Below are 21,234 nucleotides of genomic sequence, written 5' to 3' on the forward strand. Positions count from 1 at the left end.
GGGGATATTTACAACAGAACTATGAAATGAATATAAGGATTTTAAAACAAGACCTTATTATTTCAAATTATCTTTTGGACATGATGGGGCTATGACAGTAGCTATAGTTGCTAGCAGAAGATAGGCACACTGTCAGTCTGGTCATCACTCCAGCAGGGATTGGCAATGAGCTTAAGAGACCCAATTCTAGCTGAGGAAAACTTAGTGGTTGATAGCTGGCAACTGGGAGAGCTAGAGTGCGTTTTCTACAGGTGTGTGGCTCATTATGAGTTGCCTGTGCTGCAATAATGGTATTCTATAGACATAAACACGAGGCCTCCACCAATTACATTCAGAAGTAAAAATGAGGAAGAAGAAGAAGAGCATGAAGAGAAAAAGAAGATGTGAAATTAGGAGCAGAATTTGAGTGTGTCAGAGAACTTGGAGAGGAAATAGATATATTTGAAATATATTGTATTCATATATATAATAGTAAGGGTCCTTGAGTATCATCACTCTTATGGCCCATTGTCATGTCAGTCTTTAAAAATTGTTTAAACTATGTGTATGTGGGGGTCACGGATATATAATGAGATTACTGGTGACCTTTGGGGCCAGAAAAGGCTGTCAGATCCTCTGGAGCTGGAGTCACAGGATTTGTGAACCACCCCAGGTGGATGCTGTGAACTGAGCTTCTCTGTAAGATCAATGTGAATTATTCTTGATCACCGAGGCATCTCTGAGCTGTGCACCTTTTATATTTCACACTGTGATGACTCTTCAAGTGCAATTCTTGTCTGTCTTACTGTGCAAATAAATATAATAGAAAAATGGCATGTATAAATTGTAATGATTGCCTATGGAAATAATATGTTTATATATTGTGTTACATAAGATGTATTATTTAAATTACTATTTAAAAGTCACAAAGAAAAAAAACAGCATTAAGATGCAAATGTTACACTTCCTGGCACTGAGGTTCTCATCTTAGTTGCCTTCGAAAAGCTTCTCCTATGTCAGGATAGTGAAATTTCACCATGTAATAGAGAATTCGAAATTATTTTTCCCTATTTTAAAATGTAAATTTGTCATGTTTTCCCAGCATTTTTCAAGAAACCTATGAGACAGAACATAAGGAAATGCATGTGTCCCTTCAATTTTTGATTTCAACTTGTTCTCCCTAGTGGAAGCCAAAGGATCACAGTTTACATTAATTTTCTGGAAGACTTGATCCATGCTACTGTGCATGTGAATGAAATAGAACCATTTCTAAAATAAATCACACTGTTGTGTAGAGTTTTCACTTTATTTAATAAGAAATCTTTATGATCAACTTATGTTAGTATACAGGAAGCTTGACTGACACTTGTTTCTAGACTATACAGTAGTCCAGCATCAGGACATGTTACAATTTGTTACCAGTCTTTCTCAATGATGCTTAAGTAGTTTCCAGATTTACCACCAATGATATCAATACCTTTTGTTCTTCTTGTGACAAAATGGTTCAAAAAAAGCAACTTAAGAAAGACAGGATTTGCTCCAGTTCATGGTTCCAGATGGCACACTTAACATGGCAGAGAAGGCATACAGTAAGAAGCAGAAGCCGGGCGATGGTGGCTCACGCCTTTAATCCCAGCACTCAGGAGGCAGAGGCAGGTGGATCTCTGTGATTTCGAGACCAGCCTGGTCTACAGAGCTAGTTCCAGGACAGGCTCCAAAGCCACAGAGAAACCCTGTCTCGAAAACACCAAAAAAAAAAAAAAAAGAAGAAGAAGAAGAAGAAGAAGAAGAAGAAGAAGAAGAAGAAGAAGAAGAAGAAGAAGAAGAAGAAGAAGCAGAGGCTGGTTGATCACATGACATCCAGTCAGGAAGTAACAAGTGGTACATGTTAGTGCCCAGCTTGCTTCCACCTATTAGGAATGGTGGTGCCCGCACTTGGGATGGGTTTCCTACCATAGTGACCAGAGATGATTCCCTATATGCTAACCTAGTCAAGATGGTCCTCACGGGGTGCAGAAGAGCTTGTGTCCTGGGTGATTCTATATCCAGTCAAGCTGACCAACAGTAAGTGTCAGAGTGTACAATGATTAATCACATCACTTTCATAGGAATGGTTTAAACATCTGTGCCCTGAAAGAAAGCATTGTCTGTGCAGACATGTACATGTTCTATCTAATGTGCGGCAGGCATATGTGTTCTCTAATTAGCACTTTTAATGCTGAAATTTGCTGAATAAAAATGAAAACATGAAGCTTCATAAAAATGCAGAGTATATATTCATGGTCTATCACTTCATAAAAATAAGAGTGAATCCTATTTAAATGCTGAAATAATTTTTTTTACAGCCATCACAGGCAGTAAAACAGGGGCAGCAATTCCTGTAGCAAATTCTTTTAGAAGATGACCTATAAAGGAACCACTGTTTTCTTTCATGTCATTGACAGTAGATGTCAGTCGCTGAATTTCTCCTTTCATTTCCTCAGATTTCTTCCTAAATCCTTCTTCAAGCAAAGCCTTTTGATGCTAAAAATGGTGAACATGAGAGAGAAGAAAATATTGTAAAATCCCAACATTGTATAAGTTATAGCTTCAAACATTTGGCAAGTGGTCCTTAGTATAGCCCGAAATTACTTCCCTTTCCATGAAGAAGGTTCTCTGAGTTGGACCTACACACTGTGAGGAAGAATAGTGGAAATTTCCCTGGGATTGATTCACCATGTCTGGTTGGTTGTAATGCCGGCAGAGGTGTGAACACATTCCCGCATGCATGCCCACTGAAAAGCACTGGTCAGATTGTGTGGGGCTCAATCCACTGAGACAGTGTGGCAACCACATCATACAGACAGTGGCAACCAATCATTTGTTTTAGAAATCTGTTACCATTTTGCTTGTAGTTGGGCAATGAGACAATCACTCTCCTGCCATGTGCTGCTTCAAGCAGGCTGTGTACTCTGAAGACAGCTACAGGACCTGCAGAAGCTGCCAATTATCTGTTCTTTGCAGTCTGGATATTTCTTTCAGTTTTATGTCAGCATAGGTCATTCTCAGAGTGGGAGGGTGGGTGTCAGGTGCCTGATAATGTAGGCCTGCACTGTTGTCCTTATTAAGCTACCTGGATGGGAGTTTGTTTGGTAAGTACCAATAAGGTTGTTTTTAAATATCCTGAATTGGTGTATGAAACTATTGCAGTCATTCAAACCCTAAAGGAACAACTGAAAGCCTGAGGGGAAACCTCCTTAGCAACAATGCCTTGGGAGGTGCTTTCATTCATGAGCATGCTACATAGTTTCTCCTGCTACCCAGGGTATGACAAGCACCAGGGGGATAAGGAGTCTTACCTGCAACTGATTCTCAAGCATTATTTTATGTTCCTTGATGAGCTGTTCACGCTCCTGCATCAGCTTCATTTTCAGCTGCTCAAGGTTTTCCTTGCGACTTCTTTCTTGAGCCTCTATCAGTTGCTGCTGCTCTTCCTGCTTCTGTCTTAGCAGTTCCTGCTCCTTCTCAGCTGCCTCCCTCTGGGCCCGCTCCTCTGCCCCAGGAACATTCAGGGAGGGAAGAAAGTGGTGGGAGAATGAGGATGGATGGTGGGGGACAGAAATGATGGGTGAAGTAAAATGTCTGTATTCCAAAACCCAGAGAGCAATTCAGATCTGAAAGGAAACCACAGACTCCACACTGGTCCACACCGTGGAGAGAGTGTTTCTGGAGGGGATGAGGAGACCCTGCCCACCTGGCTGAAACACAGACTGACTTCCTGTTGCTCTCAGAGTGAGCATCCACAGAAGGGTAGAGAGCTGCTAATCTGGGAATGGGTTACCCTGGCCTCTATCAGGAAGCCTTGTAGGAACCTAACCCCTGTTGAAAGCCAAGAGACAAGCTCCTATACCTGCGATGGTCTTCTCGCCAGCAGTTAGGGCTGTATCTGCCTGCAGGATGGAACTCTCAATGGTGGCTTGTGACTGCAGAAAGCTCTGGAAGACTTCACTTGCCTGCAAGACCAAGAAGAAGCAGAGACCTTGAGGCATCCTGGGAGAGAACCTGTGTGAGTTAACACAGTCTCCACTGTGCCTCACTGTCAAATGCTATGGTGAAGCCTGCAGTCTGCCCTGCTCTTCACTGGCACTAGATACTTCTGGGTCTATGGCTCCCCTGTCATCCCCACTAGGGCCACCTGCCACCACCTGTTCCCAGATCACTCCTGTCCACATCATGTGCAGATTTAGGCACTGTAACCTATGATGCTTTCAAATATTGTATCCTATGTAAAATGCTGCATAACTATGTGGCCTTCACTTTTTCTGCTCTTGTTGACTGTATTCATGGTCAAGTTCCTCTAACTGCCTGGACTTCAAGGTACAAATGTGCAAACTCTCGCAGTAGGGTGGACATCACCCAAAGCATTTTACATAACTACAGAAAGAACTGAGGAAAGAACACACCATGGTTTCACTGGCAACAACTGAGTAATATGTTAGCTGTGCTCTTACATTTATTAGTAGCTCATAGGTAAGCATCCTGACAAACTTGAAACTTTGTGATTCAGTATTTTTATGTGAATATTTCTAAGAATTAATAATCAATAGCAGCAGTTTCAGTCAAGCACAATTCTGGTGATGGGGCTTGAGGGTAAAGCACTTGCTTGCCCTGCAAAGCCATGTTTTGGTCACAAACACCAACATGAAGCTAGACATGCCGTGCTGTCCTTGTGTTTTCTTATTGCACTTAGGAAATGCTGTGTGCTTCTGTTTTATGACCCCATCCTTCCTCTGCTATGAGCATCCATGCACCCTATACTTCACGTCTTCCCCATGCTCCCTACTCCTCACCCTGTTTCCCTTTCTATGTCTCTGCTCTTCATCTCGTTCCCATGCTCCCTAATCTTGACCTTCATCCCTTTCCCATGCTTTCTACTCCTCCCCCTTTCCCCATGCTCCCTGCTCCTCACCTTCACCCCTTTCCTGGGCACCCGCCAATAATCTTGCTCAATCTTCTCCCTCATTTCCATGTAGAGCCTGTGTCCTCCAGGAACAGAAAATGTTGAAATATTTTCCACAAAAGCCTTTGAAAGCCGATTCAATTCTTCCTGGCAGTACTGATCTGATGCTTCTTCATTCTTCAACATGAACATCCTTTTCTTCTCATCTATTAATTCCTACAAGGGAAATGGACAGAGATCTGACACGTTGAAGAAATAGAACAGATAAGTTTCCAAGAAGTTTGTAGAAGAGTCAGCCTATTTCCCACAAGAAAGTATTGTAGTGTAATAAGACCACAAGAGAATGTGAAATGCTAATGCCTGAATTAAGATTCCAAGAAATCTGTACAAGGCCACAGTAAAAGTTCCCGATGTTCTTAGTCCTCAGGACCTTCTATAAAATAATGTTTCCTATTGGGGTCCCATCCTGTAATTTTATCTTCAATGACACAAACATATGACAAGGAGCTATAGAAGAACAGTGACCTGCAGTGGGACTCTTGTGAGACAAAACTGTTTCATAGGTACAGAAGAATAAAGCAAGTTCAGGGATGAGCTACAGGTGTTGTGAGAAGGATTGCAATCCACAGATATTAACTGTGTGAAGGACTTAGGCCACTACATACTCATTATTCCGCTCATTAGAGATTTCTGTATAAAAAGCACCTGAAGTTTGAGAAGGGGGCCTGAGTCTTTCACAACTGTGTTCCCTATGGCCACACAGAGTGCTCTTCTTTGAATGAATCACACACCCCGGGTCATGAAGGCACAGCAGCACCACAGAGTCATGAGAGTTAATGATGCCAACATTACCAGCAGCTTCTTCTGGAATTGCTGGTTTTCGTCCTTGAAGGAGTGCTCCATGAAGACAGCAATGGCTTCCTTCTCACAGGCTGTGTGCACATCCAGCAGCTCCTGGAGCGTGTCTGTGGGGAGCCTCAGTCGCTGGCCCATCTGCTCACTGTAGTGCTCAGCTGCCTTCTGCACAGCTGCTGAGTTCTCACGCTGGGCCAGAGTTGTCACCGCATCATCCAGACAAGGCACAGCTCCACTGTTGATGGCATCCACGTAGGTCGTCACCAGAGTCCCCAGTCCTTCACAAACCAGGAGTTTTAGGGGATAAGTATGAAGTTATAAGTGTCAGGGATGCAGTTTTAAGACTATAGTTCTACTCTTTCAAAGCTATACATGCACACTCATAAACACAAACAGTCTCCTAAAAGACATCATATTTTTTTGGATTGTCCCTTTGTTTTTGATGTTTTCTAGTTCCAGTTAAAATTAATATCAATCTTCATGCAATAAATTCAATTATCTATAAAAATGTAATGTTGCCTTTAAATCTTGAAATTCATTAAAATAGATAAACTAACATAAACTAACAAGGAAAAACATCATTAAATCTTAAAAGAATGGATTTACATGGCTTAAACACTAGTACTTATGTTGGAAATATTTCAATTTCCAAATTACATTACACATTGTCATTCCAAAGAATAATTAGTATACAAATCACTCCCTCTGAAAATAAAATACATCAACTTGAGCAGTTTAAACACTGATTTTGTACTTGATTAAACAATTTTCACTTGTGATTTTATTATTAGTTGAGAATTTCATATAGGTGTGTTAGAGCTATAGATACCAGTGATGAAGTCTGCATTTTTAAAGAAGGATTTGTAATCTACAGTTAATTATAAAACATATAGATTTTTCGGAGTATGGACACAAGCATATTATCATTGTATAGATAAGTTTTTAAAATACACATACTAATTTCAACATATATTACTCTATGCAGAAGTGTGTTAAAAAAAAAAAAACAAAAAAACTCACGATTCCCAGTGACCTTAATTCCCTCTCTGAGCGTCTTGATCTTTCCATGGGTGAAGATGTAAGAAACAAAAGTCCTCGTTTGTTCCAGGAACATAGGATCCAGTTGTTCTTCTGAGATAGTATCAAGCTTGCGTAACAGTGCTTTGTCATGCGCTGGTGGATCAAAAACAAAACACTTCCGCTTTGGGAAAAAATGTCTGATGCACTCCCTGGGCAGATTGGATGCTTGGATTCTGGGATTGACACCTGGTGTTAAGGGAAACACAGAGCAACGAGAATAGACTTAGAAGAGAGAAATGATGGAGGCCCTTGTCTCTGTGAAGTGCTCTGCACTCTCAGGTCACTACCATAAGCATGCAACACTCTTTACAGGTCAAAAGTTTACCAAGTTTGTACTTGGCAGACATCTGGTGAAATATTCAGGAGACATTTGACTCCACTGGAGGATCATATGGCTGATACCCACAGACCTGAACACACCATCAAGCACATTTCAGTTGTGTATCCTGTTGACTGAGCAACAAAATACTAACTGTGATTTCTGATCTAAACACTTTTTTGTAGAGAGGAGCTGTGGAACTCAAAAGAAGAGCCACAAAGGATTTTTTTTTTTTTTTTTTTTTTTTTTTTTTTTTGGTTTTTCGAGACAGGGTTTCTCTGTGGTTTTGGAGCCTGTCCTGGAACTAGCTCTTGTAGACCAGGCTGGTCTCGAACTCACAGAGATCCACCTGCCTCTGCCTCCCAAGTGCTGGGATTAAAGGTGTGTGCCACCCCCACAAAGGATTTTTAAAAAGTAGTAAAAATAGCAGCCTTAGCAATTCTCAGAATGATGCCACGATTAGCAAAGAAAAACTACATTGACACTAAAAGACTTCATTTGATATCAATGCCAAGTATACACTCCTAGAAAAGAGGTGTTTCTCACAACTGGGGAAGGATGGAAGATCTACGAAATTATGCATGATACGTAAGTCTAGAGATTCGATGAGAAACATCAAGACAGCATTTATGAGACCCCTGACCTGAGCATTTTCTCCATTTTGCTCGTGTGAACATTTGTGGTGTGTGTATCCATGTTTGCCTGTGACTGGGTTATATGTGTGAACAAAGAAAAAAAGAAAGGAAAGGGAAGGAAACAAAAGGAAAGGAAAGAAAATCTGGGTAGTGGCTTACACATACAAACCCAGTAAATGGGAGGAAAACACAAAAGAAATTGTGAATTTCAGGCCAGCCTGGTTTGGGCTACATAATGAACACCAGGTCAACTAAGGGCCACATTTGATTCCTGGTTTAAAAAATAAACAATAATAATATATTATAGTGAAGAGAGTCTGGCCAGCTTGAGTGTGGTGAGCATGGTTCTGGCAGGCTTTGCCTTTCCCCCAATCCCTCTGCCTTGCTAAAGTTCTTTAGGTTACATTTGCAAAACTACCTACCAAGTTCTATTCCTTATTATGCCATTTCATCCTCCTGAGACCAAATACCAAGGTCCAGCTTTGGAAGCATCAAAGTTCAACAACTAAAAGGCCCCTTGGCTCACCTAATTAACATGCCCAATTAAAATTAAAGACTTCATCGTTACATGAAATTTCCTCTTTTATTTTGCAAACTGCCCTTTGTCGAGGTGCCGTTATTGTCTCCATTCTATTCAGAGGCAGTCCTTAGTCCTCTGGAACAAATATCTGTGCCCCTCTCCCTTCTCCTCCTCTTATCACGCATCCTCTATCTCCTGTGTTTGTCTCATCCCCTGCCGTTTGTCTCTTCTTAGTGCTGAGAGCTTGGTCTTGGGGTGTCCTGGGCTGGATACTACTTTCCTTTTCATATCCAATTTTATGATTATGAGTACAGGTTTCACAGAATGCTTTCCTAAATACTATGTTTTTAATGTTCTGAGAAAGCAAAGACAGAAAAATAAAAACACTGAGCAGATCAGAATTGGTATTCTTCACTAGGCTTCATGGACTTCAACACTTTGTAAACTCACGTTATTCATGCTAATAACACACATGCAAATAGTTTACAAAGCATAATATAACTGATTCTGACACTGTAGAATGATGAATTATGATGGCATAGACTAAAAATTTTACATCTGTAACTATACTCAGAATATAGCTGTTTTGTGGACAATATAACCAGTTCAACATTGAAAACCTCTGTTCCTGCAAGAGTAGAACAATGTATAACTCTGTGAAATGCATTTTGAGATTGGCTATGCATGACACATTCATGAATAAGAATTATGTAGCCAGCTACTTCTTAAAGGAAGGTAGACACAAAACAGACAAGACAGATGTCTGGACTTGAAGAAGGTTAGATGCTTTAAACTCTAGATGCTAAAGTACAAACTGTAAAGACATGATTTGGAATAATTTGGTGATGTTCCAGGTTCTACTTTTCTCAAAAGAAATCAAACTCCAGTTCTCAGGCATTATCAGCCAATGACAATCAGCATTTCTACAGACTTCCATTCCACTGCCAATACAGAAGGACCCCACAGAGGATGGGAGCAACTCAGCAGATCCCAGCCCTTCCCAGTCCCCCACCCCAGCCCTCCATCTACCTGGGATCAGCTTCAGTGCATTCTCCAGGTACTCGTCCTCAGAGACGTTCTCTCCATCTATCTCCAGGTCCAGCCTGAAATCCCGAACAGCCCAGATGAAGTCTGGGAAGAAACTCACAAACTCTGTGGAATTCTTTATTCCATCAGTACTTGGGGAAGACTTTGCCCTGATCAGCTCAGTGAGTTCCGTGACATAACTGGCACTGGGTTAAGGAAAAGTAAATTCACATGCACATTCTCATGAATTTCTTATTAAAATAAATCACAATAAAGAGTTTTTGCTGCCCTGAGTCTCTTCTGCCCTGACCAAAACAACACAGTGACAGGGCAGGTCTGTGCCTCCATATGTATTCCAGAACACTCAGTGAAACATGGCACCTCATGTCCTGCAAGGATACTGCAGCTGCTCCAGGGCCTGGTGGTTGATGGTGTTCATGCTGTTGTAGACAAAGGTGCTGCTCAGAAGCACAGCCAGGGCAAAGATCCACGAGTCATTCTTAGGGTCTCCCTGGAAGACACATGAAGGCAGAGTGAAGAACCATTAATAAAAATTCAGAGAGAGAAGTTGGGGTTCAACCTGAAGACCTGAAAAGCAAAAGAGACAGTCACTGGCTCTTACTTTGACCTCAGTCTAAAAATGGTAATCCTGCTTCCAGGGACCTCAGAATGAGACTGTCTGAGAGCTGCCTCCTCCCTTTTTATAAGCCTCTCAAGGACTGGGATCAAATCTGTGCACCACTAGGATTAAAAATATGCACTTCCCAGGATGTATGGAAAACTAGTGAGGCTAGTGGGATTAAAGGTTTATGTTACTACTACCTAGTGTGTAAGGTTGACCAATGGGACTTTTGACTCTCGGATCTTCAAGTCAGCTTTATTAAAATACAAACAAAGTGCCACTACATTTCCCCTTTTTGTCTAAAATAAAAAAGAAGTATATAACTAATATAAGAAAAATTATATACAATAACTAAAATATATACAGATGGTAAATACATCAACAATGTCTAGTTCATTTGCATTTGACAAATTCAGAGAAAATATTTCATATCTATCCTACCTTGGGGAGTCCAAAGTCTTATAATAATTTACTTTCTATCCTAACATTCTTTCTGCATCTAGGAAACTATAAATATAGTTATCTAATCTTCAACTCCCTCAGAGACTCAAGAAGAAAATAATATTAACAGAGTGAACAGGAAGTAAAAGCAAGTGACTTCCAAAAATGTGGGTAATGACAGAAACATCGGCTGCCTAGACAGTCACCCAAAGTTCCTCTGTAATGTTATAGCATCCATCTTTGACCAAGATACCTAGCATATCTGACAGACTTGTCTGTGAAGCAGGATAATTTGTGTCCTGCTTGTCTATTTTTGGGAAAGAATACTGTCAGCAGTTGAGGCAGGGGCATTTTCTTGCCCAGTGGCTTACTTTTGCTACAAAGAAAGAAAAGTTCAAGTGGAATTTTACTTCTCTAAAGTAAATTGGTGCTGCCAGGAGGAAACATGTCTCATTTTCATAAAAAAAAAGAATCTAAGTTATTAAAACATCTTAAATGCCATATTCTGTAGATCTCTGAAGTCTTTGATGATAATCTGTTTATCTAAAATATATTTTTGACCTTTAAAACAAACCTAACATGACTACAAGTTTGATTATACTAGGTGATTAACTACTAACCTACACTTTCTTCTTATCCTAAATAGCTGGTAATAATAATTTTCAAGGACTAAAAATTTTCCTTACATTGTTAAATGAATTACATAGGTACAATACCTTAAACAAGATTTGAAATGTATGTACAGTATGCTTTAACCATATTAATTTTAAATTTGTATCAATAATCAACATTTCTATACAATATACAAAAGTTCAGTTGAATGTAATACATTTAAAGCTAGCAGATGCTTTTTCAAGTAGATTCAGTAATCTACCATTTTATCTCATCATTTCTATATCCTCCCTCTTTCCAGAGTAGATTCAATAATCTTCCCTTTTATCCAATCCTATCTCTATCCCCCACTTCTCCTTCTCTTTTTTCTTTTTTAAAAATTATTTATTTATTGGGTTTTTTGAGACAGGATTTCTCAATAGCTATGAAGTCGGTCCTGAAACTTGTTCTGTAGGCTAGGCTGATCTCAAACTCATAGAGATCTGCTGACTCTGCATCCCCTCCTAAGGGCTGGGACTAAAGGCATGCACCAAGAAACCTGGCTTGTTTTTCTTTTCAAAACAAGATCATACCTATACCCTGTCTTTTTTTTTTCTTTTCAATACAATAGTCTTGAATCTAATTTCCTTTGTTTAGCTTTTTTCCTGACCATTATCCATAACAACTTGTAACCAACACATTAAACAATGATAAATATTCATAATCCATTTTAAAAATCTAGAAATAGTTTTCTAGACTATGTCCTGCAGATTGGGGGCACTGATAATCTCATGGGGACAAAAATAAAGTTGAGAATATGGTCAAGTCCAGACTAGAGTATTCTAGAGTCTGCATCATCTCGGCCAGCGGTCTTGCAGCTGTTCTGGATATAGAACTCGGAGGAAACTACAACAGAGGGGCTCTAAAATGTTGGCTCATCTGGGCCAACCGCTCCTATTGAAGACATTTCAGGGGATGGTTCTTGATAAAAGCTTATTTTTCTTAACCTAGAATGAATCGACAATAAATCAAACCTTATTCTTCTTAACCAAAAATGAATCCACGGGCTGTCACTTTTTGTGGAAACAAAAGCAAAACCTCTTCTCCAAAGTAGCATACCTTTTGACTTAAATTTTAAAGGCAAGAAGTTTTGAAAATATATAGATAGGATTAATCCAGCAACATTATAATCAATTGTCTCTTAGCAGCTGTTCCTTCTGCAGCAGTCATATAATTCAAACACAACACAATAACATACAGTATCAATGTATCTGTGCATTCTATCTTTACATGGAAGCTAAGCAGGGAGCTGGGAGCCGGGAGCCATAGTATTTCTCCTGGACCCGGGTGGCTAGGTTTGGGTTCTCACCTGTGCCAGTGGCAAAAAAAGCCACAGGAGAACAGCTTTTTCATAAGTTCATGCCCACACTGGGCATCAAATGAGGAATGACTAATAAAAACTCAAAGAGAGAAACTGAGGTTCAACCTGAAGATCTGAAAAGCAAAGCAGCCAGCCACTGGCTCTTACCTTGGCCCTAGTCCAAAAATGGTGATCCTGCCTGAGATTCAGGAATCTCAGAATAAGTCTGTGTCTGCAAACTGTCTGCTCTCATCTTACAGTCCTCTGTAGAACTAGAATTAAAGTTCTGCACCACTGAGATTAAGGGCATGCACCACCCGGTTTCTATGGAAAAGCAGTGTGGCTACTGGATTTAAGTGTGTGCTACTACTACCTAGTCTGTAAGGATGACCAGTGGGGCTGTTTTACTCTCTGACCTCAGGCAAGCTTTATTTATTAAAATATAAATGAAATGATATTACAGCAGAGGGCTGAGGAGAACAGTCCTCAGGAGCCCATTTGGGCTGTCTGTTGACCTTGTTATTCCAGGCACTCTGGAGGCCAAGAAGGAGGAGCAAGAGTGCTTGTTCTAGCTGGAGAAAAAAATCCAAACTCTGTCTGAGAAACTTAGTGGAATGTATATTGCTCCTCACAGAACACAACTCCAAGTAGAGCAAGGATCTCAGATCAGACACCCTGAATCACACAGGAGAGAGAGAGAGAGAGAGAGAGAGAGAGAGAGAGAGAGAGAGAGAGAGAGAGAGAGAGAGAGAGAGAGAGGTGAATAGGCTGGAACACATTTGCTCAGGAAAGAACTTTCTGAACAGGACCCAGATTTCATAGACTCTAAGGACAATTAATAAACGGGATCTCACAAATAGGAATAAGTCTATAACAGTTATGATCTGATAGTAATCTGGTAGATGGCTAGTATTCAGAATATATAAAGAACTAAAAACAAAACAAAGAAACAAGAAACTGAACATCAAAAAACCAAATATCCCAACTTAAAATGTGTATATAGAACTAAAAAGAGGGCTCCTAAACACTGAAACACCAGAGGGCTCCTAAACAATGAAACACCAGAGGGCTCTTAAACACCGAAACACCAGAGACTAGAAACACATGAGACAGGTTCCACCCCCTTGGCCACCAGAGGGCTTCAAATTCAAACCGCTTTGAAATGTCATCTCCTCATAGAATGGCCAAGAGCAACAAAACAAATGATAGCATATGTTTTTATGTACTAATAAATGTATGATGTCACAGAGAGAGTGATATCACATGCAGTCTGCACGGTTTCAAAGGAGACAAAATCCCAGGACTTAGAAGGGAAGTAGACGCAAAGTCCCAAACAAACTTAAATTTTAGAACTATGATTGTTTCTTCACGTATGGTTTCAAAGTATTTACAAATATGCCAATGACATTCTTTATAATTAAAATTCATAAAATTCAAAATAAATCGTAAATTACACTCTCTAAAGGGATTAATATTGACCAAGAACAGCAGCACACATCCTGATTTGAAGCAAATTCCTGACTCTAGTAATCAGAACAGCACGGTCTATTCAAAAACATGTTCCAAAAGGCTGTTAACAGATTCCACAAGAAAGCAAAGGAGGAGACAATGGATGGTGTCTGTCTCAGAATACCACGCTGAATCCCGTTAATTTGTACAATTAACATGTGTTGAGGAGTATGCTTGAAGTATGATGATAACAAGAAAAGGACATACACCAACGGGACATAGGAAGAGGCTCATAAATAAATCGATGAATTAACTATCCGCTGATCTTTGCCAAGGCTGTCAAGAACCCACAAAGCCTTCCACAGATAGTGCTGGGGAAACAGGCATCCACATGTAGAAAAGCAGAATTAGATCCCATGCACACTACACACGAGAGCCATCGGAAATAGATACAGGTAAGTGCTAGGATGTGACCCTGGATGTGGCAGTCACAGTGTGCGTGTGTGAGGCAAGCAGAGCAGCACAGGGAAGGAACGGCTGCAGTTTTCTCAGTCAAGGCAGGGACTCAACCTGGAGTGATGAGTGGACAGAGAAAACACGCTACACATTTGCACCGGACTCAGATGCAGACACACACGAAAGAAACCCTGTGATATAAACATGCAGATGAACATGGCAAGCATCTAGGAGAGTGGAGTGTCCGGTTCTATGTCTAGAACTAAGAGGAGAATAAAGGGATGAATCAGCAAGCAAGACGACACAGGGTGGAAAGGCTCTGACTGCGCAACCCCAAAAGCTTATTTCAATCTCTGGAACCCATGAAGCGGGAAGGGGTTGTGACCTGTGCCTGCACACACACACACACACACACACACACACACACACACACACCATGCATCTACATACACACACATACATGCATATACATGCACCACATAACATCTCGCATACATCAAAAATCTTTTTAAATCACTCAGTTCCCTTATTTAAACAGCCAAATTTATCCTATTTAGTTATTGTGGGACAAACAGGCCTTCACTGAACCTGCAGAATCAGTTCTCCCCAGATTGCCCCGAGGACAGTTGGCAAGTTTCATTATAAAAAATGTAAACCCAAGAAGTCGAACAGATGTCTCAGAGGTAAGAACACTCACTGCTCTTCCAGAGGACCACAGTTTGGTTACCAATATACACATCAGATTGCTTCTAACTTTCTGTAACTCCAGCTCCAGGGAATCCAAAGCCTCTGAATACCTAGGATGCCTTTACTCACATACACATACCACAAGCAGACACACACACACTACACACAATAAAAATATAGCTCTCAAAAATGTAAACCCAATCCTTAACCCCATTTTCAAAATGTATCCTAGGTATCTCAGAAGACGAGTCAGCCATTGTTCACCAACTGAGATGGGATGATGTCATCCCCTATGGGAGCATCTATCCACCTAACTGCTTCTAGTGTGATGTCATTCACCTTCTCATGGAAGCATCTGTTCACCCAACTGCTCTTATTGTGATGCCATCTACCTTCCCATGGAAGCATCCATCCACCTAATTGCTCCTAGTACGGGTAGCACTGTGCCACCTGGTCTACCTTTCCGAAGGGAAGACCTTGTTCATCTAGCTCTGAGAGAGCTGATGTGTAAAAGCTCTCATATGCCAGCACTTAGAATGACAACGGCCTCCAGGGAAGACTTCCAGTGATGAGTAGGCATCAGAGATGAATACACTCACCCTTTACCCAACACAGGTTAGCTCTAAAGTCCCTGCCCTAGTTCTCGTTCTGGAGTTCAGAGGTCAGAGGCTGCCCCATGACTGCTCTTCTTCGCTCTGTTCTGCATTCTTTCCAGTACTGGACTATATGAGAAACACACAGGTAGGATCCTCAATGAAACTAGGAAGGTTCATGAGAAAAAAAAAAAAAAACCTTTATTTTCTTCCCTAATACCTAACTACTATACCTATAATCCAGGAATTTAACTACTAAACAAATTTTTATTGGATTGAATAAAAAATCATTCACTCAAATGACAAGAAATAAAAGCATGTTTCACCTAATATAATTCATCTTATCACTGGGCAGTGGTGGAGCAGGTCTTTAATACAGCACTTGGGAGCTATGAGCAGGAGAATCTGTCAGTTTGTGACCAGCCTGGTCTACAAAGCAAGTTCTAGGATAGGCTTCAAAGCTGCACAGAGAAACCCTGTCTCAAAAACAAAAGCAACAACAAAAACTTGACCTTGTCTAAATGTGAAATCTAAATAAATCAGTCTTATCTCACCTACTGTAGTTCAGTCTGTAGAACTATTAGATCTATTCATGAATAGGTTAACCAGTTAGATAACAAGGACTCATAAGGGTCCGCATGGACCTCATCCTACCTTTTCTACGTCGCCCAGACCCTCAGTGTCCAGGAGGACCAGGGTGTGGTTTGGCTTGGTGGGGTGTGGCACACACCACATCCAGATGCCCTTGGTTTCAGACTGCACAGTGGAGCCCAGAGGGAAGCCTGCGGGGAGAGGTGAGGGATAAGGGTCGGTTTATGAACGTCCTGCACAGGCAGCCTGGTGTGCTAAAAGTATCAGTGCCAGGAGGCCTCGTGCACTAAAACATCAGTGCCCAGAAGGCTCGTGTACTAAAACTTCAGTTCATGGAAGCCAGCACCATCTTGAGGAATTCTGAAAGTTTTGGGAGTTGAAGCCTAGATGGAGGATACGGAAGTCTTAACTCTTCCCATCTCTGCTACCAGTCTTCCCTGCAGCTGCCTCTGTGGTGTCACTAGAGCCACAGGATCAAGAAGCCCAACCATTAGGAAGTGAAATCTCTGAAACCATGTCGAGATGAGTCCTTCCCCATTAGGTTGTTCTCTCCGGTGTTTCAGACCCAGCGATGAAAAGCAAAGAAGAGAACAATCCACACGAAAATCAGATGGAAGCAGTAGAATTGGCAGTGCTGTGAATCTCAGCAGTCAAAATGGTGCTTCATCTCTCCTCAAAACTATACTAGTTTATAAGTCATCTATTCCAAACTATAGTGGGCATTTAACAAGAGAATGAAACCTAAGAGGACTCCAAATGGAAACAGAGGCATCCACGAAGAGGTGAACATGGCGCCCTCTGGTGGCTACAGGGAGGATTTTGCACAAGCCATGCTTGTACACACATGCCATCCCTGAAGGCAGGAGACTGAGGCAGGGGAATTGTCATTAGTTTGACAGCAGCTGGGATTACATAGCTAGAGCCAGGCCAAACAACAAGACAGTCAAAAAAACAGATATTTTTACATATTGTGGGAAATGGTATGGGTTCCATGTCACAGACAAACAAGAAGAGAAAAACAGGAAAGTAGAAAAAAGATATTGGTATAATAGTTTTTATATTCAAAGTTACTAAAGAACAGCAGGAGTAACTATAAAAAGATATAAAGTCCTTTAAAATGTTTTCAAAATTTTATTTACAAATGAACAGTTACTAATATTTATTGATTTCATTTTATGACTATCAGAATTTTGACTGCACGTATGTGAGTGAACCATGCACATGCCCCAAGTACATAAAGGCCAAATAAGGGCAGCAAATCCTCCAGAGCTGGAGTTACAGAGAATTTTGAGTTACCACATGGGTACTGGGTACCAAATCCTGTCCTCTTCATGAGCAGCCTAGATCATCTCTCTAGCCCTACACAATTTTTAAAGTCTTAGGTATTCAAAGAAATTTTTCCCTGGTGGAAATATTTTATTGAGAAAGAAAACCTGATGTATGAGACCAGAGACCAACACACAGGATCCCATTGCTTAGAGCATCAGAAAATGACCTGTCGTGAGCACTCCTGAAAGAGAGTTTCCCTGATGGAGTGGAAGGAAAGAATGCAGGAACCGATTATTGGCGAGCAGTAATTATTCATGCAGATTAGCATGAGAGGGTAGATGTATTGAAAGGAATTTGGCTCTCCTTTGTTCTAATTGAGAATCAAAATTAAGATAATGGCACAAAGACAGTCAGACATTTGGCTAGTATCCAGCATGCCACTCACCGTGATTCTGTTCTGCCAGGCGGTTCATCAGGTAGGACTTCCCTGTCCGGTACAATCCAACAATAGCCACAACTACCACTGGCTGGGAAATGTTGTCCAGAATCTCGATGGCTGTTTTGTTCACAGACAGCTGGTCTTTGTGGTTCTCCACCAGACAAATGGGAGCCATCATCTGTGGTCTGGCCATAGCAACTTGCCAAGCTAGAAGAATCTGCAAGAAGAATACAAAACCATTCTCCGCCTCAGTGTTACTCAAGCCCAAGGTGATGACAGTTGTACATTTCCTATTGGTAGCAAGCAGATAGAGAGGACATTATCATTCGTCCACAGTTCGAAAGAAGATTTGGTAAGACATGGTCTGCCAGCATGAAGAAAGATTGACTTCAATGGAATAAAACCCTAACAATGACTGTCTTCATAAATTCCTTCAGAATACTAAGCCTTGTAATGAATGCCTTACCTTGTGAACCCTACAATCTGTAAGAGCCTACAGGTTACAGATTACTGCACCCTGCCAATAAAGTAGGCGAGTTTGCAAAGCCTTGAAGACCCAGCAAAATGGCAGAGCACTGGGTTCTAAGCACTTGTTCCCTCTGTGAATTTAAAATGGCTGAAAATGTATAGGAGCTTTGAAACACACCCACGAATCACACACACACTAAGATTCCAAATTAATAATCAATGTGAAATACATGGGTATTTACATGACTTTTCACTGTTTACCTTCCCTCCTCCACCTGACAGATTGTGTCTGCAGGAAGCAAAGCAGACTTTAATTGTAATAAGCTAGCCTGGGCTAATCTGATCTCTGTTTTACCTTACTTGGATTTCAAGAACAGATTATTTCTTGAATGTGATATCAAAATCTCAACAGGGTGAATATAGATAAAATCCATGTTGCAAAATTAGGAATTTTTGTGCACGGAAGGGTGAGCACTGTACATTAAATATGTGATACAAGATTAATATCTTAAACCTCTACAGTTACAACTCAGTTTTAAAATGGGCAGAACACTGGACTCTCGTTTCTCCAAAGCAGGTTTATGAATGGTCATGAGCACATGAGAAAACATTCAATATTGCTAATCACTCTGTACAAGACAACGCTAAATTTTAAAGAATTTATTTGAAAAGATGTAGGGTGCAAACTGGGAAGTACCAGACTGAAATATAAAGTGTCTATGTTCCCACAGCAACATGTAGGTCTGCTTTATTAGGAAAATGTAAGAGCAAAATTAAGAAACTTTAGCTATAAGATTTCTGTCTTTTAGATCTGGAGACTGGTGTAAAATCTATAGTCACGTGATCTCGTGTGACTTGGCTTCTTAGACTTTACTGAGGTTGAGTCTTCTGGGAAACATGCATACTTACTTGAAATCACTTGCTTGATTTTGCTTGTGTTTGCAGTTCACACAAGAATGAGGCTATCTTATGACCTACTTGATTTAATTGCTCAACAATCTTTCAAACCCAGTCTGCATTATAATGAGGCTTTCAGAAACACTGAGGAACTGCCACTCAAAACCAGAAAATGTCACTTCATACCCACCAGGACAGCTACCACACAAAACAAATAAATGTGAATCAGAATTCAGATCACTTAGACATTTGTACACGGCAGCTAAGAACACAGAATGATGCTACATCATGGGGAACACAGTCTTGGCTTCTTATATGATGAATAGTAACCTTTGGTCCAAGAACTCTGCTTTAGCTACATACAACACACAGGTAAGGAATTGGACACATTTGAACACCAATGATCACGGCAGCCATTGTCACAGTACTCAAAATGTTAACTCTAACCCAATCTCTCATTAACAGGTCATCCACAGATGTGTAGATTCACAGAGTGTGCTGGCTCACACGATGGAATGTTATTCAGCCAAGGAAGGAATAAAATTCTACTGCACACTGCAACACAGATGAGCCTGAGGATATTGTGCTGAGGAAGGAGAATGTACAGAATCATGAGAATTTAGATAACAGGTGATGTCATAGGTTCTCTTCAACTTGCTCTCATATATGAGAATAAAATCAATAGCATGAAAAAAAGCATAGAGTTTTTGTCAGTGGCCTGAGCTGAAGTTGCCAGGGCAGGGGGACTGGAGTGTCAGGCGGCCACTAGAATCTGTCTCTTGTCGACAGAAAGAAACTGAGCTTCTTACATCTAAAGCCAGCCACACCCCTGCAGACCGGACAAGACATACCTGCCTCTCTGGAATGTCCTTCAGTTGCCTCTTGGAAATGGAAATTAGCTTCAGCTTCCAGACTCGGTTGCTTCTTAAAGAAAGAAAAAGTAAATATATCTGGTCCTCTGCACAGATGCAAGAACAGTTCTCATCCGCCTCTGTCTTGCCTTTGCTTCCTGCCTCTGGCTCCTATGATGCTCTTCTTATAAGCTAACCCACCACACACACACACACACACACACACACTCACACACACTGCAAAAAAATCTCTCAGTGCTGCAGAAATGAAACTGAAAGTAAAGTACTCAAATCCCTGTTAACTTAGCTAAGATGCTGGAGGGCAGGAAAGCCAGGGGTGACTCTGCTGACTCAGGGAAGCAGTCCTCTCACTGTGGGTAGTTTTTACATTTTCTTTCCCTTTAAACTCTCCCCAGTGTCCTTGGCACAGAACAAGTTACAGCAAAACCCAGGCACCAATTAGGGGAAGTTACACAACCCGGGACAGCTGCAAACATATTTCTCTCAAAGGAAAGTCCCCAGGTTTCCTCAGTGAAGAGCTTTAATGTTTTTAACACGTCTTCTAAAATGGAAAGTTTCATCTAAAAACAGTTTTTAAAAGAAGCAATCAGAAATTAATAGGTAGAGGTAGTGAGGTAGCTCAGGGGAAGTGCTCTAAAGGCTCCAGCAGTGCCAGCCTGGTGGCCCAGCTCTGTCTCTGGAACCCATGCAAAGGTGGAGGGGAGAACTGATGCCACCGTTCCTCAGCTCTACAAGGGTACCCGGCATGTAAACACACAATACTAAACACATTTTTTTAAAAAAACAAAAAAGAAAATAAATGAAACTCTAGGAAGACTTAGATTTCAAAATGACAATAGATAGGGACTCCAAATCAGTAGTAAAGCAGCTTACGATTTCCAAGGAAAAAAATACAGTGAAATTTAAATGTCTCATTTCACATGTTATCAGTGTCTGCTTTAAAGTAAGACCTTTAGTGAACTGAGGGTGTGAAACAGTTTAAAATGCCATCATCAACACAGCCAGATTTCCTTTCTAATAACTGACATCTTGGGTGGGGAGCTCCTGCCTGTGAGGGACCAGCTGCTCAGACAAGCCTCCTCCAGGAGCATCCTTAAAGCGGACAGACATCTGGGAGCAGCTGTGTGAAGAGCTCTGAGGACAACC

The 21,234-nt window shown here is 40.9% G+C and overlaps 1 protein-coding gene across 1 annotated transcript; it reads right to left on the reverse strand.

The window, feature by feature from the left end:
• Positions 1-1,318: 1,318 nt before the first annotated feature.
• Positions 1,319-20,233, reverse strand: LOC130875727 (guanylate-binding protein 6-like). The gene is made up of 11 exons (XM_057771840.1): positions 20,068-20,233; positions 17,858-18,068; positions 16,207-16,334; positions 9,755-9,864; positions 9,357-9,553; positions 6,794-7,039; positions 5,771-6,051; positions 4,928-5,134; positions 3,869-3,971; positions 3,318-3,511; positions 1,319-2,502 (listed from the first exon to the last, which is right to left on the reverse strand). Exons 2-11 carry the CDS (start codon positions 18,042-18,044, stop codon positions 2,293-2,295), a joined length of 1,863 nt encoding a protein of 620 aa, XP_057627823.1. The 5' UTR covers positions 18,045-18,068; positions 20,068-20,233; the 3' UTR covers positions 1,319-2,292.
• Between the last annotated feature and the right edge of the window lie 1,001 nt (positions 20,234-21,234).

This window comes from Chionomys nivalis, chromosome 6 (assembly GCF_950005125.1).
Source record: "Chionomys nivalis chromosome 6, mChiNiv1.1, whole genome shotgun sequence".
Taxonomy (NCBI): domain Eukaryota; kingdom Metazoa; phylum Chordata; class Mammalia; order Rodentia; family Cricetidae; genus Chionomys; species Chionomys nivalis.